This window comes from Myiozetetes cayanensis, unplaced genomic scaffold, assembly GCF_022539395.1.
Source record: "Myiozetetes cayanensis isolate MyiCay16 unplaced genomic scaffold, myiCay2020 scf9, whole genome shotgun sequence".
Lineage (NCBI taxonomy): Eukaryota > Metazoa > Chordata > Aves > Passeriformes > Tyrannidae > Myiozetetes > Myiozetetes cayanensis.
The window spans coordinates 18,975,131-18,999,299 of NW_026088185.1; the positions used below are offsets into that span (position 1 = coordinate 18,975,131).

A 24,169-nucleotide genomic window follows, 5' to 3' on the forward strand; every position below is an offset into this window, starting at 1 on the left:
GCATTTAGATTTGCATGGCATTAGTTCTTAGTTGCAGCTTAATAGCTGGCCTGTTCATAGGTATGTATGTAGGGCACTGAAAGTGGAATTTGGTTCCATATGGACTAGCAAGTTTTGATTGCGAGGCTAAAAAAGGTTGATAAAAGTGTGTGTGATGTGGCAGATGCTGGGGCTGACAGTTGCATTCTTTGAAGACAATTGTGATGGCACATTTGTCTGCTGTAGCAGTTCAAGTAATGGATATTTTAGCTTTCTTCTTCCTCGATCTCTGCTTTAATTCTGTGATGGGAAATACTATATTTGAGACATGGCTTCTAATATTGATTTCAACATTTTTACTACAATTCTAACTATAAGTAATCATTTGAACAGACAGATTTTCTGGACAGATTGGGCAGATCGAGCCTATATTGGACGAGCAGGCATGGATGGCAAGGAGAAGACTGTGATTATCTCTACAAAGTTAGAGTGGCCCAATGGACTTACCATAGACTACACCAATGACAAGCTCTACTGGACAGATGCTCATCTAAATTACATTGAGTACGTACCCAGAAAAGGTTAAAACAGCTGAATAATTGCTCATGTCAGATTGTGGTGGGAGCATTTATAGGTGCTGTAAGGATCATATGTATTAAAATGTCTGGAGTAGTAGGTGATATGGATCACAGTAGCCTGGTTGCTATATTCACATCCTAGGTTCCACTCGAAGTGGTCCAAAAAAGTATAATGAAAAGGTTTACACTCTCTACTCAAGTATGCAACTTCTCTGTGTGTAGTGTACAACCTGAACCAAAGCAAAATTGAGTATAAAACCTCTATTTTTTTAATCTCTTGTTTCTGCCTATAAATAAGAGATGAGCTGTAACTACACTAGTTATGGGCTAATAAAATAGTATACAAACTGTTAGAGGAATGTCCCTAGGTGCGATATGGAATTTCCTGTTAGCACATGGGATTTTTTTGCTAATCAATAAAAATCTATTAATTGCTTCTGGTGTTAGAGAATTTGCACTTAAATAGCAGTAAAAATGATTAATAGTATTCTGACTTTCAATGTCATGACACTGAAATACTTTGAAAACAATAATTTGTATTTATGTTAGTGTTTATATTTTTATTCATATTTATATGTACACTTATATTTATATTTACTTCTATTCTTCTCTACATTAATTCTTCTGGCAGCCTTTTCTATGATGAAGTGTTAAAATGTCTTTAAATACATATTAATGATATGTATGTTTCTCTTTTTTTCCTCTCTTTTGTTTCATACTTTCCCCATATAGCAAGGTGATAGTAAAAATGTAAAATCTTTTCAAAGATTGCTTATCAAAGGAGGCTCTAAATAAGAAAGACAGGTAAAATTTAGAAACATAGGAGGCCTATTATTGTCTTAAGTGTTCCACTATTAGCAATCTGAGTCATCCAGGCAAGCTAGTCTCATGTGACAAAAATAACTTGCTGTAAGGCAGTAAATGTGCAAAATTTCATTGGACTAGCCAATGCACTTCTGTGGGAAGTATACATTTCAGTGGATGTTGCTCTGTTCCAATTATTTTGCCTAAAAAGGCCTGTTTTACTTTCCTCCCTGTATTAAAATGAATTTGCTGAGGACAGTGCCCTGTCATTAGGGCATAAAGAAGCTGTAATTCTATATTGCATGATTCTGGTCGCCAGTGATGTAGCACCATAAGCATACATAATAAAGATGGGAAGGTGTTTTAGCATTTGTCTGAATGTTTTGCACATATTTTTCTTTGTGGAGGTACTCTGACCTGGATGGACATCATCGTCACACAGTATATGATGGGACTTTACCTCATCCATTTGCAATAACAGTTTTTGAAGACACAATATACTGGACTGACTGGAACACAAGGACAGTTGAAAAGGGAAATAAATATGACGGATCAGACAGGACTGTTCTTGTGAACACCACACACAGGCCATTTGACATCCATGTTTATCATCCATACAGACAGCCATTTGGTGAGAAAACAGAACTACATTTGCATTTAGAGGGTCAGCTGTTATTCAAAGACTAGTTGTAAAGGGTCCTGAGGGTACCCAGCTTTTGCCTTTGCTGAGGGGAATAAAATGCACAGAGTAAATGTAGGCATCTACTTTACATTTATAAATTACCCTTTCTTTGAAAAGCAGTGACTGGAAATGCATAAATTTAAATTATTTGCTAAAACATCGTGGCTTAATAGCATACATTTCCTGTATATGAAATCACGTGTATTTCTCTCATGAAGTGTCTACTTATCTAGGTTTTGCTTTTTAATCTCTTACATTTAAGGTTTCAAAACAGTGTTAGAGGAATCTATTGTAGATTGAGACCTTTGTGTTCTTGAATTTATAAATTATGGTAATATTTTTCTTCTGTTTTACCAGTTAATAATCCGTGTGGCACCAATAATGGTGGCTGTTCCCATCTTTGTCTAATAAAAGCTGGTGGTCAGGGTTATTCCTGTGAGTGTCCTGATAACTTCATGATAATACACTTTGGTGATACAGCCCACTGCCTTCCAATGTGCTCCAGCACCCAGTTTCTCTGTGCAGACACTGAGAGGTAAGTCCACAGCTCACTGTTGCTTTTTCAAGGTCTTTTTAAGGATGCATTTTACAGTCTCTTCAAAACCACATGAAATTAGGGTTTCCTTCTACTCTCACTATGAGTTTTTGGTGTGCTTACAAAGACAGAACCAAGGCAAGACAGATTTACATTTTGGAAAAGACTTCTAGACTGGTTGCTTAAGTTGTACTTCTTTTACTTTTCTTCCTGTTATATGGCATTAATAATTCAGCAAATTTTGGATTATTAGAAACATGTACCTTCAGATACAATTTCTGCCACCTTCTCTTATTTTTTGTACATCTTTTGCAATGTATCTGCTTCTGCCAATTATATGATGTCTACTTGTGGCTCAGGAAAGCCATTTAGCTGATGTGAGGGTACATTTCCAACACTTTTCTGAGACAGCAGTGGAGTAGTGGAGGGAGAGGAATCGTGATATAAGAGTTCTTGTGCTGATGTATCACTCTGGACCCTGTGAGGCAGGTGTGCTTACTGGGTGGCCTTTGAAGCAGTGTTAAAATGATAATCCCTAGTGAAATTCTTGTGCTAAAGTTCAAGTGAATTATTGAAATGCTACATCAGTAAAAATCCAGTTGAAAATTGATCTAAACAGCATGAGAGATGATGAGCACAAAATATACATAAAAATTAAGTCCTTATTAATTTTTTTTTGTGAAATTCCTTCTAGAGGCCTACCAATATCCTCTGTTTTTCATCTGTTTCTGGTGACAGTGTTCTGACATTTTATTAGCATTTGACATATAAACAGAAGAAATTAAGTTCAAGGTGTTTTGGACATTTCAAGAAATAACACTGAGAAAAGACTGTCTTTTGTGCTGTAAAAGGACAGTTGTATATCTGTAAAGCCATATCCTCAACAAAGAAAACACCGTTTTCTCTTTGTAGGTGTATTCCTATCTGGTGGAAATGTGACGGACAGAGGGACTGTCGGGATGGCTCCGATGAACCCCCAACCTGTCCACACCGCTACTGTCCTGTTGGGCAGTTCCAGTGTAATGATGGGAACTGCACAAGTTCACATTTCTTGTGCAATATCCAGTCAGACTGCCGTGACGGATCAGATGAAGATCCTGTACTTTGTGGTATGTTCCAACTAATAAATTTAAGTGTTTTGCCAGTATAAAATGTGTAAACAACATAAAATTTCAGAATCATTATCCCTTGTTTAAAGATGAAAAAGTGAGATAAATGCAGTCTTTTCTAGTCTTGCACCTGCTAGAGGAATTCACTTCAGTGCAAGCAGGATAAAGAAGAGCAAGCATAACATAAACATCTTCTATACTTTAAGAACAGATTTACACTGTTATAAGTTACAATCTGAGGTATAAAATATTAGAAACAGGACTCACTTGGTTTTGTTCTGAGTAAAGCCATGGTGAATAAGAGGAATTAACGGCTTCCTAATGTCCAGGTCAGTCTAACAGGTGTGCTAATTTTCCCTGTATTTTAGCACTTGGTGTGATGGGATAAAATTACTACATCCTCTGCATTGCACGAAATGCAGTGCAGCATGGGAAGATTTGTTTTAGAAAGCTGTATGTGATTACAGTATTATAGAAATGTAGCATAATTTTGCTTATGAAATAGTGTTATTTCCTTAAAAACCTAAGCTATTCCACATACTTATGCCTAATTTAAAAAAACACATCCTTAGTTCTGTTTTTTGAAAATAATCTAGTTCTGGCAGCTGCAAGCTTAGTAATATAGGGGGAGGGGTAGCAGTGTGGTTGTACAATGGATAGTTTGTCATTGACGAATAATTGATTGTTTAGTCATTGCCTTCCATTAGCAAAGTGTTTCTAAAAATGACTGAATCAAATGAAATGCCAATTTTACCTGAGTTGCAAAAGCTAAGCTCTTACGTGTGCCACAGGGGAATTAAAAAAGTAGAAATGTGGCAGCTGTGTAATGCAGTGATTTTAACACAGTGGGTACAATAAAAATAATTTTAGATCTGTGTAGTTACTTCTGCGCATTATCTTGTGCATGACAATAGAATCCTTTGATCTAGAACATGTATGGAAATTATAATACACTGTTTTCTCTGGAACAGTTTGGCAGTATATGTTAAAAAAGTAGTAGAGTGGAGTACAGTGACACATACAAAGTCTGGAAGTAGAGGTCAGTGCTGACTCCTGTTTTCATAGACCTTCAGAGCTCCCCCAGTTTGCCAGCACTGCCAACATCAGCTTTCAGTGCTTTGCTTTTTGGGAGCAGAGACTATACATTTGTAGTTGTGGAGCTTATATTAGTGTGATCTGCTGCTATGTTTTCTGACCTGTTCTTCATAGAGGAACAGGCTCATCAGGCAATGGACATCTAAGTTCATAGAATGGTCAGAGCCACAGTGCCGCTTAGTTCCTCTGCAAAGTGACTGAGGGCCCCTGCCTCAGTCATGTTGAATGCTGGGTTTACTTCCTTCTGCTTTAGGAAAAGGTAATATCTGTCTTGCTCCTAGAAAAATGTAGAATCTTGGTGAGCTTTTCTAAAGATGCCTGGAGAAAATGTGACGTGACATTAGAAATGTCTACCTTAACTGGGCCAGTAAATGGGATGTTTTAAATTTTTACTGGCTTTTATTTTAACTTTTGGTGTAAACATGATAATGACTCAGTTGATATAACAGCAACAGACCATTCCTGTAAGTTTTGGTATCCTAACAGCTGATTTGTGTTCTTCCAGCTAATCACCAGTGTGAAACTCATCAGTGGCAGTGTGCCAATAAACGATGTATCCCAGAAGCCTGGCAATGTGATAGAGAGGATGACTGTGGTGACAACTCAGATGAAGATAGTACTCACTGTGCCAGTAGAACCTGTCCCCCAGGTCAATTTAAATGTGACAATGGCCGCTGCATCCCGCTGTCCTGGAAGTGTGATGTGGATGATGATTGTGGTGATAACTCTGATGAGCCGTTCCACGAATGCAGTAAGCACACAGATGTATGGGCCATTCACTTAGAAGTTGGACCTGATGATCCTTGTCGGTCCCTTCAAACTCAGAATAATCTGTGAACTCTGAGTGCACCAAAAGTACTCAGAGCAAAACCACATTACTTAATTTTCCTGAGACTGAAAGTTTATTGGAAAGGAATTTTCTGTAAGTTAATTGCATACATGTAGTAGGAGTATTAGAAACCTCTGTGATAGAGTTTGTGATAAAAATTATCACAAACTACGTGGTAATCACAAACTATGTGATATCACAAACTGTGTGAATAATTTCCTATTTACTTATTCTTGAAGAGGATAAAGCTTATTTATGCTGGTCAGATTATCAGGAACTGGCAGCATCTCACTTTGGCTGGCTTGATGCTAGGATTTTCCTATGTGCTCTAGTGTGTCCTTCAGAACCACTGGCCATCTTGAAGAACTTGTTATCAAGTTTACCATCTGAGAACAAGCCGCCTCCTCTAGCTTCCAGGTTTGGGGCTGTTGCCACTATTACCAGACCTAAATAGTCAGGGGAAAACACTGTGTGTGCTTTGAACCTGTGACAGGTCTGTAGCATAATCGGAATACAAGCAGCATAGATTAGAAAAGATAGTAAAATCAGAGACGTTTGATGCTTTCTCTTTTCCAACACTGAAGTTAGCAGAGAGCTCTTTTTAGTTGAAAAAACTGACTATAATTTGAAACAGGTTTTGAAAGGCAGAAAAGCAAGGACAGTTTAATGGCTAAGTAACTCAACTAACATTGACAAATGCCTCTTTCAGTGGGACCTGCCTATCGATGTGACAATCACACACAATTCAGCTGTAGAAGCAACTACCGTTGCATACCATTGTGGGCAGTGTGCAATGGGAACGATGACTGCAGAGACAACAGTGATGAACAAGGCTGTGGTGAGTTTCGAGAAGGTCATTTCAATGTAACTTTGTACCTAAAATATTTCTCCAATTCGCAAGCACCTTGGTTTTCTGAAAGTCTTCAATAATAATGTTCCTGTGCGTCTTTTGTTTGGTATCACTTAATTGCTCTGCTAGTTATTTGTCTTCAGGAGAAATTCTGTGTGCAGCAATGTATTGTGCAGCTCACATGTTTATGAGCTCTGAAGATCAGGATTTAATTACTTTGCCTGGTACATCATCAAATGAAGCAGGAAATACTGGTGCTTGAGCTGAACTATTAAAAGTACTAAAACTGCCAGTATTTTCTACATTTACTTAACTTACCTCTTGTGCTGGTGAAACCATCAGTAGGAGAAATATAACAATGCCCTTGGATTTGTATTGAAACCACTCATACGCTTCTACACAAAGCTCAGAGGACATTGGAGCACTGTAGCAGAATCAGAAGACTTGAAAATGTAACACACCTTGATGTCAAGATGCCCTCCTTTGACAGTACTGAGTTTCTCTTTGTGCTTCCATCTCAGTTTGATGTAGTTATTTCAGCTGTTTTTTAATCACTTCCCTATTACTTGGCGCAGTTTGTGGTGCAAAGATCTCTATCTACTTCAGTAATCATCTGTGCATTCCATCTTATCCAGAGACTATGCTAATGTGTGCTGTTTTGTTGGCAAACTGTCTACATTACAGAGGAGATGACTTGCAATCCTGTTGGAGATTTCCGTTGTGACAATCATCGATGTATCCCGCTGCGCTGGAAGTGTGATGGAGATAATGACTGTGGAGATAACTCTGATGAACACAACTGCAGTGAGTTCTTTTTCGGCTGTGATGACACAGTCTTGCTTTTGACTTAGCTATCTTTCTGTTTCTGATGAGAATAAGGCAGACAGCTCTCAACTGCAACCATTCTGTTGTTTTATACTGTAGCCTGTCTTTTATTTGCTGAAATACCACACTGATATCACAAAGATGCATCCTGGTTACATAAAATCACTGATAAATCCAGTCATCACAATAGCACAAATTCCTGTTTTCCACTAAGAAGTGACATTTGAATTCTGTCCTGTGTGCAAATCTAGTATTATATAGTTTCTTAAACAATGTCAATGGATCTTTTTTTCTGATTTGTATTAAAAACTCCTTTATAATTCTGTGATGAAAAAAGTCCACAATTAATTTCCTTTTTTCTAAGTCAAGGGGGACATGTGTAACATCATTTAGTTTTAAGGATTTTACCTCATCATCTGCCCACATTACATCTATTTGGTTTACTGACACAGGTGTGGGTGTTTAACTCTGCATCTGGGAAACTTTTCATATCTGTACATTCATTTTAAATGAAGGTCCTCGCGAATGCACAGAAAGTGAATACCGGTGTGACAATCTGCGCTGCATCCCTTCCCGGTGGATCTGTGACCATGATGATGACTGTGAAGACAATTCAGATGAACGTGACTGTGGTGTGTACTCTCTTACGAATTCACACCCCTGTTTCTAATGTGATAAATTATTCTGCCAAATAATCTTTTATGGGAAGCATCTTTAACGAACTAACGTTCACCAGGTCACTTTGGTCATTCTGCCAAAAGTAGAGGATACTACACTTTTAATGGTCTGGGGTTTTGCAGCATTTTTTTAGAATGTTGTTTTCAAAAAGTAATAGTTTATCTGGATTTGAACGAGAAGACATTTCAAAAGTTACTTCTGAATCTTTTCAGAACTGAGGACCTGCCATCCAGGTTATTTCCAGTGTGATAGTGGACACTGTGTTGCAGAACGCTTCAGATGTGATGGAAATGCAGACTGCCTGGATTTCTCTGATGAAGCAACTTGTCGTGAGTTTCAAACTTTGCAATTGGTGCTCACTGCGCTCACTTCCAAAAAGATTTGCACTTTTGTCTGTCTTTAAGTGAGATGACTCCTTAGAGGTATAGAATTCTGCAGCACTCAGTGATGTCAGTAAAAATGCAGGAGAAGTATAATATTTTGAATCAGCTTTTTGATATAATAATAGGTTGCCCTCTATTATACTGGTTGTAAAGACAATCCTAATGGTAGGAAATGAATGTGTTTACAAGGTCCAGGAGAAGATACACGTGTGATCGAATTAAAATTTTTGACCATCCCGTGGACACTGCAAGATCCAAACTGTTTCAGTTGTACCAAATTCTAACAAGGTTATGTAATGAGATTTTTCTGTATATTAATCTACTGTGAAAAAATATCTATGGCTTGCATGGTGCTCCATCTCTTCACCCAGAAAGTACTGTTAGCAGCTGGAATGAAAATATCACCTCTGTGCTCTGTCTGCATTGACTGACATCAGCTTTTTAGGTGATACTGAAGTATTGATTCTGACTTATTTATTCACATGATTTTAGGCTTCAGTACTTGAAAGAACTCTTTTATGTTGGTATCAGGGCACTTCTGTACATCTTTACATTTTAACACCGGTGCTTCAAGTAAGAAGGGGCATCTGCACACTACTATCTGTATTTTTCTGATGGTAACTACATCCTGGAATGTACATCACAACAGTTGTCTTTCAGCCCTGAGTTACACAACATTTGGCTGTTCTTAAAGGGAGGAGAAAGTGTATGAGAAGCCCCTTGAAAAAGCAAGGTTATGGTTTATTTATATAGGTTGGTAGAATCATATTTTTTTCTTTCCTTTAGTTCAGTTTCTTTCAGAGTTTTTGAAGAATCTGGCTGGGGTTTTTTGCTATACTAACATAAGTCCTTTTGGAACTGGATATCTTGGGTACTTCTTCAATCATTCACATTTTGTGTAGTGATGTTAGCTTTATTACTGAACTAGATTTGTCAGGAACAAATTCAAGTAGCATTTGCCAAGTTAAAATCTATTTTCAAAAGCTTCTGTAACTTCTGTTGTCTTGCTATTTATTCAAACCTGAATTAATTACATTATGGTTGCCAAGAAGTCCTCAGTCCTTGCAGTCTGCTGTTGCTGCACATCTTTGCAGTGCCTCCTATGACATTTCCTATTATGGAGAGAAGGGTTTTTAAAAATAACATAGGATTGGGCTGAATATTTTTCAGGAATATATAAAATTTTTATTGTAAATGAAAATGTCATAATAATTTTCCTTTCTTCAGCAACACGATATCCTAATGGTACGTACTGTCCGCCCATGCTGTTTGAATGTAAGAACCACGTCTGTATCCAGCCATACTGGAAATGTGATGGTGATAATGACTGTGGAGATGACTCTGATGAAGAACTTCACCTTTGCTGTAAGAGAGAGAAATTATATTAAAGTGAACAATATGCTGAATAAATCTACATACAATAGAAAATTAGAAAATAAATTTTAATTATTCAGGATGAGAATTTTGCTTCATATGCTAGTTCACTTCATCCTCCAACGTTGTGTTTCTCACTGCTTTGCAGATGTTTGTATATGTGATTATACAAGTAGGGAGAAGCATAGCAAAGAGATAAGGACACTATTTCACATTTTGAAGTTGGTTATCTAAAATAAGAACATCAGTTTGAAACTAAATGTTAATTCAGATATGTATATTCTCAAAGATGGTGAGCTTTTAAAGCTATCAGTATTGTCACAATGTCTTTGCAAGTATGGTAGAGGAGTCCTGACTTCAGCTCTAACAATTAGGTGTTAGAGGTGCTACTTGAACAGTTTTTGTCAGTTGTGCACTATATAGTCACTAATAGCATGTTGGATTTTCAGTCAGTGTACTTCATGAACAAATCTAGAAACTTCAGTGTTATATGCAGTAGAGAATAGGCCTTTGGCCAAAGATGATATACTGTCTTCTGACAAAGAAATGAGTAATGTCCTAACATACAGTCACCAAAATGTGCAGAAAATATGCTTTTGGGTCTGAATGCCTTCTCACGTTCTGAAATATACAAAACATATAACTGTTACCAGATAAGAGTGATTGGAATAATTTGTGTCTCAATGGCATCAAGTATTGACTTGACCTCTGTAATTTCAGTGGATATTGCTTGTGAGTCTCCATTCCGCTTCCGATGTGAAAACAATCGCTGTATATACAGTCATGAGCTGTGCAACCAGGAGGATGACTGTGGAGATGGAAGTGACGAGAAAGAGGAACACTGTATGTTTACACAAAATCAGTTATCAAATTCAGTAATTGTGATGTGATGGATATTTAATACCAAAGAAATGTCAAAATTAAACATAAATTATGAAAGCAAGATTATGAAATAATTTGAACTATGGTTATTGGTACTATGTATTTATAGCTCTCTGTACAAGTAGCAAAAATCAGCAAACATTTGTCTGAAAAGTAAAGATCGTGATTTTCAAAACAATATTGTATTTTAATATAAGCAGCAGCTAAATTTTATCATCTTACTATGAACTCCACTTAAAATGAGGAAGAAGAAAGCATCTGGCTGTATCATAAAATTAGGATGGGATGGATAAAATAAAGGAATGACTACTTCTGAATTTGTGGCACTGTTACGCACATATTAACAGTGTTGATATTTAGGTCCACACCCTGTAGAAGCTCTGTTAATAGTCAATAGGTTTTTGTCCTCAGATATCTTATGTAGTTCTCTCTGACTATGTTAATTACATTATCAAGTTTAATCATATTCTTGGTTGGTTAGTGATATTATTTCCTGGCTTTATTGTACAAAATTCTAAAAGTTAATAGATTACTAATATCTCAATAATCTCTTGAAGTCTGCAGTAGATGTATGAAGTATATCACTAAAGGATATTAATAGGTTTGCATTATTAAAAAGAAAGTTTAATCAACTATTAACAAGACAAATTTTCCTTCTGTCTTTTTAATAAAATAGTGGAACTTCTTTCAGTTCAAAAATGTGACTAGGAGGTTTATTTCCTCGTCATGGTTTTAGCTTTACTACAGACTTTCAAAGTCACTCTAATCATTGTTTTACCAGATTGTATCAGCTTCCCCATTAGCCATGTGGAATAGTGCTGTCTCTTGGTACTGTGACAGAGAAAAGTTTCTCTTCTTGACTGTAGGTAGAGAACCGACACCAAGACCGTGTACAGCTGAAGAATTCAAGTGCAGTAATGGAAATTGCATTCCTCTGCATTATGTCTGTGACAATTATGATGACTGTGGAGACCATTTTGATGAAATGGGCTGCAGTAAGTAATATCAGTAGAATACAAAATTACAATGCTATTGAAATAAAAATTTCTGAAACTGATAACAATACATCTTTCTTCTTGAATAGCATACTAAGAAGGATTGCTTTTTAATTAGCCTGTGTGAATTATTTTATTTTTTTTAATTAGCCTGTGCTAGGATTACCCAATTAGACATGATAATATTTTCCAGTTTTATTCTTTTTCTGTTTTCATTCTTTCATTATTTTAATTAATTCTGTTTTAATTCTTTTTTGTTTTCATTCTTTTGTACATGTCTGTACAAAAATATGTAGATGTGGCACTTAGGGACATGGTTTAGTGGGGCTTAGCAGTCTTAGATTTATGGTACAACTTGACAATCTTAAAGGTCTTTTCTAACCTAAATGATTCTATGAGTCTATGAAAATCAGTTCTCTGAACAGTCTTTTTTAGTTTTAGAGTATTTATGTATCACCAAGAAAAAAGGGTTTATCTTTTTTTTGATCTTGTTTTAAAATAAATTGCATTACAGAGGCAAGAACATCCAGCTATTTCAATCGTAATTGCAATAGGCCAGCCTGTGGAATTATTCATGGGCAGACTCTGAACTGGTATATGTTGCTCTAACCCTGTTAAAAGTATATTGAGATGCTTCTATTTTCTTTTTAAAGACATGACCACAGAATTCTATAAGGACAGCCAGTTATTGGCCAGACTACCTTCTCAAATCCCCTGTACAGCTTTTATGAACTATGTATTTACTAGCATCCAATTAGACGCAAAAGCTTTGTCTTGAACTTTGAGGCAAGAGAGATTATTCCATGGAATCTGGAAACAAAAATCTCCTAACTTTTTATATCAATGTGCACAATGATCATATGAGCATGTACTTGCAATTAAAATTTGTCAGGCTGTGATGGCTTCAAGCGAAAGTGTGCCAAATGCTGCACAGGTGATTTGCAATCCAGCAGACTTGCAGAACACAAATACCTTGGAAGCCTATAGTGCAGTCCATTTGGAAGCAGCTGGTTTTTCTCTTTCACTTACCATCCCAATGGTCTTTAGGTAATATAACCTAGTGCAATGACTTGAGGAAAACATAAAAGTATAAATGCTATGCAACAGTGGGAAACAGACACCTTCTGGCAGTCAGCATTCTACTGTTTGGGGATGGATGTAAATGCAGGTCAGTTGGTAACATTCAGAGCCTTCCCAAAACAAATACCCACTTTAGAGAAAATAGAATATATGCGTGTATATGTGTACAACTAATTTATGCTTCTACACATGTATGTGAAATTGAACTGTTTAAACCTAATTTAGTCAGCAGTGGAATGTGAATGTCATAAAGGAGATAATCAGCTTAAATGTAGTGTTTTTGCTGTACATCTATCTTTTCCTCATAGGAGCCCCTGGTGGTCTAGTGGTAAAGGCGCGGCGCTGTCACCGCCGAGACCCGGGTTCGATTCCCGGTCAGGGCCACTCCTGGGCAGGTGGGGCTCGTTAGCCTTAAAGGCAACCCATCTACGTCCTAAGGACCTCGCTGCCACCGTCCAAGCTCGCTTGGCCCCGGCAGATGAACCTTAGGATTAAAGGGTGGGCCCAGTTCCGCGCACACTGTGTCTCACCTAAAAAATCCAATGCGCAGGCTGGAAGGTGTAAAGACCTTCCCTGGATCTTCACTCGTGAAGAGTGGCCATTTTTTATTTATTTTATCTTTTCCTCATGATCTGCCAATGAACATTTTATTTATCTTTTTTGCTTATGTAACAGATACTCGAAGTATTGAGTAAAAATACTGAAGTATTTTGTGCATTTATAGAGTATGTCAGAATCAATAGAATTTTACGTGTACTTTGGGAAGAGTGTAATTTTCATTACCTCTTACAGACTATCTATTATCCCTGATTTGGCTTTTCCATTATAGGCATGTTTGAAAGGGCAGTGCATTCTGTGCAGTGATCTGTGCTGACTTTAGGTTAGGAATGGCATGAACAAGAAATTCTGCAGTTGCTGCAGATTGGTGGTAATGGAGAATGTAATTTCTGTTATGGAAGGTGAGCTTTAATGGTTATGGCTCTTATCCTGACCCTGTTCACTGCTTCTTAGTTGGCAGCCCTCTTGAGCAGTGGTTACCATTCTCTTCTAATTTCAGTTAGAAAAAAGGAAAGAAAACTAACTTTGTCTACTTGAAAACTATTTTCAATTACAGTAATGATAAAAATTGTTATACCTTCCCCATATCACTTCATTTTTTGGTTATAAATGCAAAATATATTTTCTTTTTTCTTTTCCTTTTTTTTTCCTTCCAGATCCTGGAACAGAGCGAACTTGTGCAGAAAATATCTGTGAACATAACTGTACCAACCTGAATGAAGGAGGCTTTATCTGTTCCTGTAGGCCAGGGTACAAGGCCAGTGAAACTAACCGAAACTCCTGTGATGGTATCTTCAATATTATAAATGTCTTCTCACTGATAAGTGTTCAGTGACCTGTCACTTTGGGATTCTATTGTGACCACCTGTTTTTGCATCCTAATAGGATTTCTATACATTTAGCAGATGCTTCCTAAAAGGTTTTGCTGCTGAATTATGTTTTCTGACATGCAGGCCTCATTCAACAAAGAAGTGGCTCTACAGTTCAGACTTGTTTTAAGCTTTTGGTGGCTGTAGAGATATATTTTTGCTCTAGAGCATATTGGTTTTGTCATATCTTTGCAATCCGAGGGACAGAAATTTGATGATTAATCCAGATGCCTCTTAAACACCTCCAGGGATGCTGACTCCACAACCTCCCTGGGCAACCTATTCCAATGCCTGACCACCCTAACAGTGAAAAAAATTTTTCTTATGTTTGATCTGAGTCTCTCCTTAAGGTCTCATCTTAAGACCATTTATTCTCCTGTTTCATCTTAAGGCCATTTATTCTCCTGTCTCAGTTTAAGGCCATTTACTCTGGTCCTCTCACTGCAGGCATGTAGAAGAGATCGGCCCCTACCCCACAACAACCTCCTCTCAGGTGGTTGTAGAGAGTGATGAGGCCCCCCCTGAGCATCCTCCAGGCTAAACAAGAAAGAAATCAAGCTCTAGGAATCTTTTCTCTACTTGTGTCTAGATATCAATGAGTGTGAGATCTTTGGAACATGCACCCAGGACTGCAAGAATTCCAAAGGAAGCTACGAATGTTTCTGTGCCGATGGCTTCAGGTCTGTGGGTGATCAACAAGGGAAGCAGTGTGCAGCTAATGGTATGTAAACTGATAGCAAGATTGATTGCTACCTGTAAAGAGCAAGTGGAATATAGCAACTTAATGAGTAAAATCCTCTCTTTTGTTGGAAGGGGATAATGAAAATCAATCTTTATTCTGTAAGATAGTAGCCTCTGTGTATTCCACCTATTGCGTAATCAGGAAAAAAAGTGCTCATCTCTTCTTCCAATAGCAAACATTACAAATAATACCCTGATTTGGATACCTACCTTCCTTTCTCCTGAAGTTTTCTGCAAACAAAAACCTGTTATCCTGTGGTTGTCATCAGAAAGAAATTAATGTTGCCTATTCCTGAAGTTTAGGTTTTCTCAACAAAATAATGCACCAGAAAAGATTGCATTAAGCTGGTACAAAGCAAAGGCAGTTTGATGACAGGTTGCCATTCATTGTTCATAGACTGATGCACACAAATAGAAGGACTTTGGCCGATGTTTAACATCAATCGTTGGCTTTTTGTCATACCTCAGTGCAATGACTGCAGTGTGTGGTAGTCCTTGAATAGGTAGAGTTGATTCAGAAAATAATAGTAATAGAATAGTAATAATAAAAATAAAGAGGTGATAGGAAAAAAGGGACAATGCAGCAGTGTTTTATAAAACATAAACAATACTGTATTTAGAAAAGTATTTACACTTTAACAGCTTTAAGAGATAAATGATAGAAATATGGTGTGACTAGTCAGATAGTAAAATCTTCAGAACAGAATGCCTGTGACCAAACCTGCATTGCTACTGAAGGTTTTGAAACTTAAAAATTATTTGTAGTACAAAAAACACTATGAGAAAACGATGTCTCCAGATTTCCTGTCCAGGAGCCTAATTCAGCAAATACTTACTGCTGGGTATGAGGCTGGAAATGCAAAAGGGCATTTGCACCTGAGTTTCTGCCTGGCTGCCTCTTTATATGCCTGTGTCAGAAATCCAGTTCTTTGAAACCCTCCTTCATAGGATTTATTCAGGAAGCATCTAGAGACACAAGGTTTTCAAGGCTAAGTGATGGAAGATAATATGGTTGTAGCTGGTAACATAATGAAATTCGTTGTGCCTGAAGTTCTCCTTCTGTGTATGCCCAGAATGCTGGCACGCTTTGCAGTGCAAGCTCACAGCCCTCATAAATGAGGGCCTGGTGGGATGTTATTAGGGTAACTCCAAATGAAACTGTGGGCAGGAGAACATTCATCCAAATATGGAGACATTAAGATTTAAAGACATTCAGGTAGAACTCTGACAGGTCATGTCTTAGGGTACTGGCAATTTATTTGTACTTTCAAAATTGTTTCCTATACTTTGAGGGAGGAAAGTGGAACTGCACAGTGTGTAGTGGCAATCTATTTTTGAGATGTAAAGTGGTGATATGCCAACAGTGTAATGTTTAGGAATTTTTAAGGAATTATCCCTTAATGATTACCTCTGCACAATGGTGAAAAGAATAATACTATCCTCACTGTTAAGCGTTTCAATACTTTTAATAAATTTTGCAAAGCCAAGGAGTTTGAATAGCTCTGAAGCTTCAGAAGTGGCCTTGTGTTCCTCTTGCCCAGATAGGACTTGTGAAAATCCCAGTTTAGGCTTGACTAGAAGTGACTTTCTTCTACTTCTTCTAAAATGAGAAATACATGAAAATAAATTTATGATCATTTCCCAGGTAATCCTCCGTTGTTACTGCTGCCAGATAATGTGCGGATTCGAAGATACAACATCTCATCAGAGCAGTACTCTGACTATATCGATAATCAGGAGCGCATCCAAGCTCTGGATTATGACTGGGACCCTGAAGGGATAGGCCTGAGTGAGTATGCTAATACTCAACCATGTAGTGATTAGTTTAAAAAGATGCATTTCTGCAGTGTAGGTGTTTACTTTACACTGAAAATCAAAATTAAATTAGATTAACTGGCCAGATCTTGGTTGAATCTTCCCCTCCCCTCTACTCATTCTGCACAATCAGTGTGGTTTCCCTTAATGATTTAGTTTAGTTTAGATATGTTTTGCTCTGGTTTTCCTTTCATTTCAGTATGAGTTTAGTTATAGAATTGTGGCTCTTTAGGATTATGCTGCAGTAGAGGATTATTATAAATTAACCCCTTTCTTTTCCTTCACTTTTTCAAGTTCTCAAACCTTACTCAAGTCTTGCTATAACTAATCCTTATACTAAGCAGGAATGGCTAGTAGATCCCTGTATTAGCTTATATTTTTTGGCTCTTCCTCAGGTTCTCTTTTTTGCCATTTTCCTAGGACCACTGTCCTGGGCCATACTTGCTTCGCAGGGTTATGAGGCTCTAAATTACTCTTGAAATCATGTGTAAAGGCTTCAGAACTAATATTCTCTACTCTTGAAAAATGTGTTACATAATATTTCTTTGGTAATCAAGTCATCAAGATTACTTTAGATGTGCATCTTACATTTGATGGATGGCTTAAAAATTTTCGTACAAACACAATGTAATTTAATTGAACAAATTACTCCATTATTCATAAATAAATGGGTCTGGTAACTTCACATAAGAGCCTCAGAAAGATTAGAATTTTCAACAAATATGGAATTAACTCAATATTTGTCATCTTTTTTGAAGGTATCGTGTACTTCAGCATTCTGGGACAGGGTTCTGAGTTTGGAGCCATCAAACGTGCTTATCTGCCCACATTTGACAGCAGTAGGAACAATCCTACAAAGGAAGTTGACTTGAATCTCAAGTACATAGTTAGTCCTGATGGCTTGGCTGTTGACTGGGTTGGAAGGTAAGTGCACTGAAAAGCTAGAAAAATGCTGTACATTGGATGTGCCCAGGATTTGATTGGGAAGTGCAAAATCCACTTTTTTCTTCCTTATGAACTGTCTTCAAAGATGTCTAGTCTGAAGGTAGTTCAGTAAGCTGTCCTTGCCCAGGCAGCAGGTTAATAGGTCAAATGCATGCAGCTGACTGCATCACACATTTTCTGAGGAAATTTGCATTACTCTACAACTGGCAGATCAGTTATGCATCAGCAAATGATAATACATCAGCCTTCATGTCAGATGGATTCTTCTTCAATGACTTAGGTAAGCTCCAGGGAGCAAGTTTTTTCTGCTCTTGGAAGGGAGACCTCTCCAATCCACAATGTAATTTGTCTTTTATTTTTGCTCCTTTCTTACCAATCTTGTACTATAGGAGCAACCTCAAAACAGAAACAGCTCTGAAGTTTGATGAATAGATGTGTTTTCTCAGAAAGTAATTACATTTTTGTAATCGTGTATACAGAGGTTTTTCTCCATTTTACTGGCTGTGGCATTTTTTAGGCTAAAGCATGGTAATTTTTTTTACTTAATAGAAATGATGAGATCACTTCTGTTTACTGCCTTGGGAAAGAGCTGGGAGAAGGTTAGGCATGACTTTTGGGAGTTTGATGTTGATGGCATCATTTAATTGCAATGTAACTTTTAAAGGATGTGCTGGACAGGCATAACTGAAGTTCATTTGCTGTAATGTTGAGAGGATCTGATGCTTGTAGATAGACACTATGAAATGTAGTCTGCATAGCCTGTGATTCTGCTTGCAGCTGAATGGACAGAGGTTTAAGAGATGAGTCAATCTTCTGAATGCTGTTGCCAGATTTTGGATGTCCCTGGTACAAATCACGATAGAGAAAAAGAAGCGAAAAATTCCATCTTTTCTTCCAGCAGTTTTAAAACATGAGAAAGATATATTAAGGTCTAGGTCAGCCTTCAGAGTATTTTGCTGTTTGCTTCGTGAACTGGAGGCCAGCTAGAAAACCAAATGTCTCTGAGGGCAAAAGGGAGTGTCTGAGTTTCTGTTCACAAATCTAAATGGTCATGAGAGCAAGGGTAAAGGGTATCTATCACAAAGATCCCTGCTGAGGCTGGCACCTTCAGCATTCAAACACAGTGTTACACTGATTTCAGAACATGTTGAAACTTATTTTAAAAACCATATTTAATTGTCTGCACATACTCCCAAGCCAATTATTAGATAATGTATTCAGTCAGGAGACACTGTGTGGTTAGTGAGTGCATAATAATGAGTCTCTTTTTTATCCAGGCTCAAAAAAAAAATTAAGGCATGATGATAAAGATAAACAAAATTCAAGAAGGATTAGACTGAGTGTCCTGTTTATTAGGACTAAAAGTATTTGCATCTGCTGTGGTAACAATTTATTCATTAGCATCTTTGTCATAAGACAAAAGCCTAGAGAGGAGCTATGAACTAACAAACTGGATACCTTCAGAGCTGCTGCAAAAATTACATGGTAAATAAATTTTTACTGGTAATGAATCTCATTCTCGTGGAATGCAGAGTCTTTAAGTATGCTTATAAGCCACCAATACTGCTTAAAAGTATCAGTGAAAGTTTTCAGTATCCCTTCAGTGAAGATTATTTGACAAGCAACAGAGGCAGCTGCAGAAACTTTGTCAGAGGGCAAAACTAGTGAGCCAACAGATTTCTTTTGCTAAACTCACCTATTTTTAGGACCTGTATATTCCAAACTGAACAAATTCAGATGTAATCAGTGCAGTTTCATTATATTAATTTTGCTTGGGTTATATTGTTTCTTCTTGAATTTTTTTTTTAATTCCTCTTCCAAGTGTAAACTATTTACTTTTGGAATGTTTTGTGTCTTACGTAATTCAGACATCTTTACTGGACTGATGCAGGGACTAATCGCATAGAGGTGGCAAAATTAGATGGACGGTACAGAAAATGGCTTATTTTTACTCTACTGGATCAACCAGCAGCTATTGCTGTCAATCCAAAACGTGGGTAAGTACTACAGGACTTAACAGAATTATTTTCAAACTCAAAACCCACTACAATGGTAAATTTTCCAGGAAAGACTAAGGGAATATTCTCTGGAATTTTCCTTTAATAATATTGCAAAGTTTGCATAGGAAAGTATTTTAAGATTAGATTTCACATGGATACTTGTGTTGGTGACAAGGCCAGGCAGTTAAAATAAAAATCTCTTTTCTACATTACTGTGTGCCCACCAAATTTCTCTGTTACTCCTGAAATAGGGAAATAGATGGGAATGTCTCCTGACCATCTCCAAGCATCACAGACAAAGGGTCCTTTGCAGGGGAAAGCAACGTAAATGCACTGGTACATTCAACAGCTGTGCTTGCTACAACTAGTGCTATGGGATGGATTAGGAGATGCTGTGATATGTGCTTCTCTCAACTGGGGTAAAGCAGCATGGCTTCCTGAAGTTTCCTGCGTGGTTCAGCTTTGTTGTGACTGATGGTTGCTCTTTTGGTATTTATCTTCTGTTCTTAAAACAATCTTGTTCAGTGAACTCTCTGTGACCTTCCCAAAAACATCTGCAAAACGTAGGTTGCTGAACAGCTTTTTGTTCCACAACTGATCTTTTCCATGAAACTCCCAAGGTTAATCATGATCACCAAATTCTGAACTGTATTAAATTCTGGCTCTGTCCTTTCAGGCTCATGTATTGGACTGACTGGGGAAGGCAGCCAAAGATTGAATGTGCCTGGATGGATGGACAACAAAGACAAACTCTGGTCTCTGAAGACCTTGGCTGGCCAACAGGTCTTTCTATTGATTATTTGAACAACGATAGGATCTACTGGAGTGATTCTAAAGAAAATATTATTGAATCCATGAGGCCTGATGGGACAGACAGAACCATTGTATTACATGGAGGTAAGAACTTACTATGCAATTAATATAATAGTAACCAAAATGTGTTCTAATAAGCACTTGGGCTTCACAAGTGGGGCTAGATTCGGGAGCTTTTCAAAGAGTGAGTCCTGGTAGTGTTTTCTTCTTTATAGAGGGATAAATGGCACACCAGGTTCGTGATGCCTGGTAACGACTGCCTGAGGGTAATTTACGTGACCCAAATAGAAGACCGTGGAAAATTGGCTTCCTGCTTTTTTAAAGTATATAATTCAGCAGTTTGCAGGACACATAGATATGAAGAGGTCAGGCACATAAGGATGTAAATATATAGCTGCAAATATCTTAAAATGAAATGATTAGATGATATATTTAAGCTGAAGAAGAACAGCAGTTTTGTCACTCCTACCAGAGATTTGCTTGCTGAAAGTCTATTGTTTGTTCCTTTGAGAAGTAGGCAGTCCATACAGCCTTGATGTCTTTGAAGGCCATTTATATTGGATAGCTAAAGAACGAGGAGAAGTCTGGAAGAAAGATAAATTTGGAAATGGAGAAAAAGTGAAAGTGCTGACTGTGAATCCGTGGCTTACTCAAGTGCGCATCTATCACCAGCACAGATACAACCAGTCTGGTGGGTAATCAGGATCCCAGTGAACCTTTCCTTGCTATGAGACCCAAGTTGGTATCAATGGATTGAAAGAACTTATTAACATTCTGATAATGTGTCAGTATGTGATAATATTAGTTTCTGAAAACCTAAAAATTAAATAGAGGCTGCTAAGTATTTTCCGCACATCCAAAATGAAATCAACAGTGGAACACCACACACTGCTCTTTCAAGTCTCTTAGAACTAAGTTATGACCCTGTCCTTTCTCTTTTTCCTCTCCATCTTGGAGTTGTCATAGCGATGGCAGTTACAATATGTATTTATCCTGGCAAAGTGCTAGCTGTTTAACACTGCCTCCAAGGGGGGTATTTCAGCTATGGTATGTGTTGTGGGTAGAATGGAAGCTTCAGGCAAAGTTTATCAGGACACCCTCCTGCTGAGTCACAAGGCTCAGAAAGGACCCCCTTTCTTTCTAAACTCCTTCTCAGAAAGGACTCTAGGTGTGGCTGCTCCAATCCTTATCCCAGATTTGGCAATGGTTTATGTCTAAAGGATTATATAGGTATAACTGACCCTTTGTATGACTTCATCCTGCAGGATTTAGGATGGCAAACCAAATATGAATCAAATATTTGTTTTAATTGATGATAATAGTGATAATGATTATAATAAAATACTTAAATCAGAATTATTTACTATACAGTATAGGTAGTCATAACTACTAGTATAGAACTAGTATAGAATAGTATATTTATTAAAATAATAATTTCAAAGCTAGATTAATAATTATAAAGCAGAGATTGATGTTGCTTACCCATACCAATTACCATGGATAAAACTCTTTCATTCAGCCTTGAGCAGTAACTTGGAAGGACCTCTCCACTCAAAGGAAGAATCTCCACACACACTCCTAGAAGGAGTACATTAGAAGACCCTGCTGTTAAAAATTGGAACTGGGTTTTTATAGCATAAAGTGATTGACTGTCAGTCATTTATTTCTAGGCTAACTATGCTAACTCAGTAGCCTTTAGATAAGTTATCAGTACTGTAACTTTTCAGTTCCTTTATCAGTAACTTTACCAGATCCACACCATTGTTCCTCACAGCCTCAGAATGTTTAGTTTTGGGATTTGTTGTGTCAGGTTGGTTTTAGCACTCTTCAACACCAAAAGCAGTGTAAGCCTTCTTCTCCACTGATCACTGGCAACTTTTGCAAAGTAAAGTTTGAGCTGTTTTACCCCTACTTAGGCAGGGTATCCTGCTGTAACTTGTCCACAATAATCACAGAGGAGAATGTCCTGAGAAGCACCCATCATATCCCTCATTAAGGCATTCTAGCTTTCAGACTCAGAAAGCTCCTTGTTGCTTGGAAATGTTCAGTTTCTTCATGGTGCTACACTGGCTCCCAACAGCCATTGTCTCTCCCTTAAGAATGTAAGAAAAGGCAGAGAGAAGGTTTTGGTACAAATGTGGCATTTGGGTCTCAGTTCTTCTAAAAATTGGATCCAGACTTGTTTAGAGTTTTGGTGTGTCTTGTTGATGAGATACACTACTGACTATGCAATTGCCCTGCCTTACCTCTGGATTATGCTGCGTTGCTCTTCAAATGTCTTTATTACTTTTCCAGTGCCTAATCCTTGTAAAGATGTCTGCAGCCACCTCTGCTTGCTGAGACCAGGAGGGTACAGCTGCTCGTGTCCTCAGGGAACTCGGTTCGTAGAAGGCAGCAGCACAGAGTGTGATGCAGGTAGAATAATTTCTCAAACTGGATAAGAAAGCAAAAGAAGCTTTTCTTTAGGAATGCACATGCATTACTGAATTAGAAATATGGAGGGATGAGTTAACTGACCTAATAGATACTGGTAAGTCAGGACATCTGGCTTTTATTCTCAGTCATCACTGATTTGTGGTCATCTTGTGCATTTCCTTTAATCTCTTTGCATGTCATTTGTAAAACAGATATAGGTATATTACTCCAACCAGAGCAGACCCAGCTACAAAATTGGTCATGGTTTCTGATTTTTGTTTTGAAATTCCAAAATTTTTTTTTTTATTTTTATTTTTTTATTTTTTCTTAAGTGCACTGATTTCAGAACTAAGGATTTCCTACAAATTATTCTTAACAATTTTATTTACTGTTTGGTAAAATGTATTGTTTAATCAGTATAATAGAATATAATAGAAACTTAAAGCTTATAAAAAGAGTTTGGACAGAGATAACTTCTAGATAGTTATCATACTCTGGAAAGCCTTTCAAGAATTAGAATTTTGTGCTTGGTTGTTGCACTGCAGCAAAGCCCCAGTGCTTCTAGGAGCACCAATCAAATAGAACTGCTCAGCCTTTACTGAGAAGAAAGAGCATAACACTGAAGGATTTCTATTTCTCTCTAGCTGGGAGTCTGCATTCTTAGCTTACAGTGATGTGGGTGGTAGCCAGATGTCCTTGGACTTGTCCTTGCAACATTTTTATGATTTATAACATTATGCCTGGCATCTTTCCTATGGTTAATATTCTCTGAATTATATTCTTTTTGCACTGAAAGAGAAAATGTCATAACTTTTTACATTACCTTACCTCTAAATTACATTTTCCTAATAATTGTTAATGCTTTTTCCTATTGCCACATAGTGTGAGCTGCAGGAGGAGGAGCTAATTATATGTAATAATGAATGGAAGTATGCAATATGTGTTTAAATTAGGGATCGATAACACAAATTGCATTTGCTAATTGCTGTTTATTGCTCTTAGGACACTGAATTTGATATTCTTTGCTGAAACTGATTTACATAAAATATGTAGGAATTAAGAAAACTATGCCTGTGTACTGACCAAACATGGCTTTTCTATATACATTTGGTTTATTTGGCCCTTTCCTCATACTGCAGCTACTGAGAAACATCCTATAAAACCTCTGCATTTGCCTTTTTTGTACTCCATTTACTTTAAGGGAGTTTTATCTGTAAAGGAACAGTGCAGCAACAGACTTTCTCTACCTCTGGCTGATAAAAATTTTGTGACAGAAGTGGTATGATCTAACTTATCCATGTAAGATGGATTGCCAAAGTCCATCCTTAATTTATA

The 24,169-nt window shown here is 37.4% G+C and overlaps 1 protein-coding gene across 1 annotated transcript in view; it reads left to right on the plus strand.

The window, feature by feature from the left end:
- LRP2 (LDL receptor related protein 2) overlaps window positions 1–24,169 on the plus strand; it is a 118,203-nt gene that overhangs the window by 85,419 nt on the left and 8,615 nt on the right. Inside the window, exons 52-71 of the mRNA XM_050340004.1 lie at window positions 373–543; window positions 1,769–1,992; window positions 2,401–2,578; window positions 3,491–3,687; window positions 5,288–5,533; window positions 6,321–6,449; window positions 7,146–7,265; window positions 7,802–7,918; window positions 8,177–8,293; window positions 9,575–9,712; window positions 10,442–10,564; window positions 11,470–11,598; window positions 13,893–14,024; window positions 14,695–14,826; window positions 16,492–16,635; window positions 17,420–17,585; window positions 19,475–19,603; window positions 20,283–20,503; window positions 20,934–21,110; window positions 22,715–22,834. Coding sequence (XP_050195961.1) covers window positions 373–543; window positions 1,769–1,992; window positions 2,401–2,578; window positions 3,491–3,687; window positions 5,288–5,533; window positions 6,321–6,449; window positions 7,146–7,265; window positions 7,802–7,918; window positions 8,177–8,293; window positions 9,575–9,712; window positions 10,442–10,564; window positions 11,470–11,598; window positions 13,893–14,024; window positions 14,695–14,826; window positions 16,492–16,635; window positions 17,420–17,585; window positions 19,475–19,603; window positions 20,283–20,503; window positions 20,934–21,110; window positions 22,715–22,834 — 3,110 coding nt within the window. The remainder of the gene's footprint in view (window positions 1–372; window positions 544–1,768; window positions 1,993–2,400; window positions 2,579–3,490; window positions 3,688–5,287; window positions 5,534–6,320; window positions 6,450–7,145; window positions 7,266–7,801; window positions 7,919–8,176; window positions 8,294–9,574; window positions 9,713–10,441; window positions 10,565–11,469; window positions 11,599–13,892; window positions 14,025–14,694; window positions 14,827–16,491; window positions 16,636–17,419; window positions 17,586–19,474; window positions 19,604–20,282; window positions 20,504–20,933; window positions 21,111–22,714; window positions 22,835–24,169) is intronic.